We start from the raw sequence: 3763 nt of genomic DNA, 5'->3' as shown, positions 1-3763 counted from the left end.
TATCAGTGATAATCTTCCTGGGCAACCCATACTGGCAAATGATCTCTTTCTTTATGAACCTAACCACCACACTCCTAGTCACACTAGCGTACGAAGCCGCTTCAACCCATTTGGTGAAGTAGTCAATGGCGACCAAAATGAAGTGGTGTCCTTTCGAAGCTTTGGGCTCAATAGCTTCAATCACGTCTATTCCCCACATAGAGAACGGCCAAGGCGCTGCCAAGATGTTCAAAGGTACGGGCGGAGCATTGACATTATCGGTAAATTCCTGACACTTGTGGCACTTTCTCACATGGATACAACAATCGCTTTCCATAGTGAGCCAGTAATACCCTGCCTTCAGAATCTTCTAGGCCATGGCATGTTCGTTGGCATGTGTTCCAAAAGACCCCTAGTGCACTTCTACTAGCATCTGCTTAGCCTCCTTGACATCCACACATCGGAGCAAAACCATATCATGGTTCCTCTTGTACAGGATATTTCCACTCAGGAAAAAGTCGACTGCCAACCTTCGCAACGTTCTCTTGTCGTTGTCAGAGGCCTCCCGTGGGTATTCCTTGTCTTCGATATATCATCTGATATCAAAGTACCAAGGTTTACCATCTTTATCTTCTTCTATCAAGCAGCAGTGTGAAAGCTTGCCACGACATCTGAATTTGATGTACTGCAAGTCCCCATGCGGGGTCAGTTGGAACATGGATGCTAGAGTGGCAAGCACATCGGCCATTTGATTCTCCTCTCTAGGAATGTGGTGGAAGTATATGTCATTGAAGAACTTTGTCTGTTTCTTGATGTAGGCCTGGTAGGGTATCAACTTATGATCCTTAGTCTCCCACTCTCCTCTCAACTGGTGGATTACCAAGGCCGAGTCCCCATATACCTTGAGAAACTTGACCTTGAAGTCAATTACCGCTTGGGTCCCAAGGGTGCACGCTTCGTACTCAGCCATGTTATTCATGCAGTCAAAACCTAGCCTAGCTCTGAAGGGTATACATTGATCGTTGGGGGTAACCAATACCACCCCCACTCCATGGCCTAGTGCGTTAGATGCGCTGTCAAACCACACAATCCATTTGTCCCTATCTTCATCCTCTATCTCTTCCTCGAACAAGGTCATGATGTCCACATATGGGAATTCTAGATGCATAGGCTGGTAGTTGTTGATGGGCTACTGAGCTAGGCAATCTACCAAGGCGCCTCCCTTTATCGCCTTTTGAGTGACATAAAGTCGAATTCTAACAGCAGAACCTGCCATCAAGCAATATGTACGGTGAGAGCGAGTTTTTCAAATATGTACTTGACTGGGTCCATTTTGGACACCAACCAAGTGGTGTAGCTCAGCATGTACTACCTTAGACGATGAGCTGCTCCCACCAGGGCTCATCATGTCCTTTCGAGCAAAGAATAGTTCATTTCACATGTTGTGAACTTCTTGCTTAAGTAATAGACGTCTCGTTCCCTCTTTTTGGACTCGTCATGCTGCCCGAACATACACCCCATCGACTCATCCAACATTGTCATATATAGGATAAGGGGTTTTTCAGGCACCGGTGGCATAAGCACAGGAGGGTTCATAAGGCACCACTTAATCCTTCCGAACGCCACTTGGCAATCATCGTCCCATTGGATAGGCTGGTTCTTATGTAATAGCTTGAAAAAAGGCTCACAGGTGGCGGTTAGCTATGATATAAACCTCACTATGTAATTTAGGCATCCCAAGAAACCTCGGACTTGCTTCTCGGTGCGTGGCTCGAGCATCTCAAGGATGGCTTTCACTTTGTCTGGATCCACCACTATCCCTTTCTAGCTTACGATGAAACTGAGCAACTTTCCCAACTTGACCCGAAAGTGCACTTGGCGGGATTCAACCTCAATCGGTACTTAGGTAGCCTCTTGAACAACTTCCGTAAGTTGACAAGGTGTTCCTCCTCGGTTTTTGACTTGGCAATCATATCATCCATATAGACCTCAATTTCTTTGTGCATCATGTTGTGGAATAATGCTACCATAGCCCGCTGGTAAGTTTCCTCAGCGTTCTTAAGCCCAAAGGACATCACTTTGTAGCAGAAGGTTCCCTACAGGGTGATGAAGGTCGCCTTCTCCATGTCCTCCAGTGCCATCTTTATTTGGTTATAGCCCGAGAATCCATCCATGAAAGAAAATAGGGCGAAAATGGTCGTGTTATCCTTCGGACTGGCTCAGTTTAGATCTTGATAGTCTACGCACATTCGCAGCTTCCCCTCCTTCTTAGGAACTGGCACGATGCTGGTAACCCATTCCAGGTATCAAGCGACGACCAAGAAGCCGACGTCAAATTGCTTTTTCACCTCTTCCTTTATCTTCAAGGACATCTTGGGCTTCATCCTCCGCAACTTTTGCTTTACCAGGGAAACTCGGGATTCAGAGGTAATCTATGTTGCACGATGTCGGGACACAGGTCGAGCATATTTTGGTATGACCAAGCGAAAATGTCTTGCTAGTCTCACAGCAGAGCTACCAATTCATCCCGAATATTCATGGACATGCCTGTGCCAACCTTCACCTCTTTTCTTTCCTCGCCAACACCCAAGTTCACAATCTTTGTTTCTTCTTGGTGTGGCTTTACTTCCTTGTCTTCTTGTTCGACCATTCTTTTTAGCTCTAGGGGAAGCCCCCAATCCTCATCTTCCTCATCCTCAGCTTGTTTACTGTTAGTCGGTGAATACGACTAACTTTTGTGTATAAAACTTGTGTAAATTGTATCAAACTCTTCCTATTTATGGTTATTTTGTAGTGTTATAAGTATTTTCTGTTAAGTATAGGTAATAAATACTTAGTACTTCCATTTTGTGTGTTTAATAATCATTTTCTCTCAATTTCAGGTTAATTAGGCAAGCTTTGAAAAATGTTGTTTTTCACCTTCTCGCTAAGCCAATCTGCTGGCTTAGCGAGCGTCCGCTAAGCGCAACACTCATGGGCTAAGCACGAGGAAGACTCTGGAAGAAGATGAGCTGTACAGGTTCGCTAAGTGCACCACTTCATCTCACTAAGCGCACCACTTCAGTCCATCCGCTAAGCGAGAAAGGCACGCGCTAAGCAAAAATTCACTAATGTGCGTTAAGCGGTCCATAATTGCGCTAAGCGCATGAGCACGAACAAGGCCACCTATTTAAGCCTGAAATCAGATTTTAGAGGGGGAGTTTGGACTGAGATTCAAAGCTTTTCATGTCTAGAGTTTCTAGAGAGAGAAAGGTACAAGTTCTAGAGAGTTATGAGAGAGTTTGTTGTGTGAAGATCTGCAGAGACCAGAGCTTGAAGCAAGAGCCGGTTTGAGAGCTTGAGATGCGTTTGTGAGTGATTGTGAGATCCTAGAGGTGAAGGAGACATCCTCACCACTTGTATTTTCGCAATCTTTCATCTTGTTCTTCTCTTTGTTGTAAAGAAGGCTTCCTGGTATGGAAAGCTAAATCCTCTATTGGGTCTTCCCCTGTAGGTACCTGATGTAAATATATTTCTATCTATTTAATGATGTTTTGTGTGTTCTCTGTGCTATCTGGTTTTCATTCCAGTATGCCTTTACCTTGATCACGTAGATGCATGCTTTGTTATGGTCATTCAATAGTGGAAACTGGTCTGACTCTAAAGTCCTTGAGAGTACAGGGGTAAGTTGTCGTACTATCATGAGGAATCGGGGTGCGATAAGTTAGTTGTGTATGTGTCTCTTAATGTGGTCCTGGTTGAGTTTAGTCCTACAAGAGGAATCTACGGACGATGCTTGATCAGG

At 44.8% G+C, this 3763-nt stretch overlaps 1 protein-coding gene across 1 annotated transcript; it reads right to left on the bottom strand.

The window, feature by feature from the left end:
* Positions 1-571: 571 nt before the first annotated feature.
* On the bottom strand, positions 572-1117 carry LOC102668609 (uncharacterized protein Mb2253c-like). Its single transcript, XM_006605016.1, has one exon. It carries the CDS (start codon positions 1115-1117, stop codon positions 572-574), a length of 546 nt encoding a protein of 181 aa, XP_006605079.1.
* Between the last annotated feature and the right edge of the window lie 2646 nt (positions 1118-3763).

The sequence above is a fragment of the Glycine max genome, chromosome 19 (genome assembly GCF_000004515.6).
Source record: "Glycine max cultivar Williams 82 chromosome 19, Glycine_max_v4.0, whole genome shotgun sequence".
In the NCBI taxonomy this organism is placed as follows: domain Eukaryota; kingdom Viridiplantae; phylum Streptophyta; class Magnoliopsida; order Fabales; family Fabaceae; genus Glycine; species Glycine max.
The sequence above is the reverse complement of the archived record's forward strand: the minus strand, read 5'-3'. Positions and strand labels throughout refer to the sequence as shown.

Coding starts and splice junctions, on each gene's coding strand:
- LOC102668609 (XM_006605016.1), bottom strand. CDS start 1,117: ATGACCTTGTTCGAGGAAGAGATAGAGGATGAAGATAGGGACAAATGG.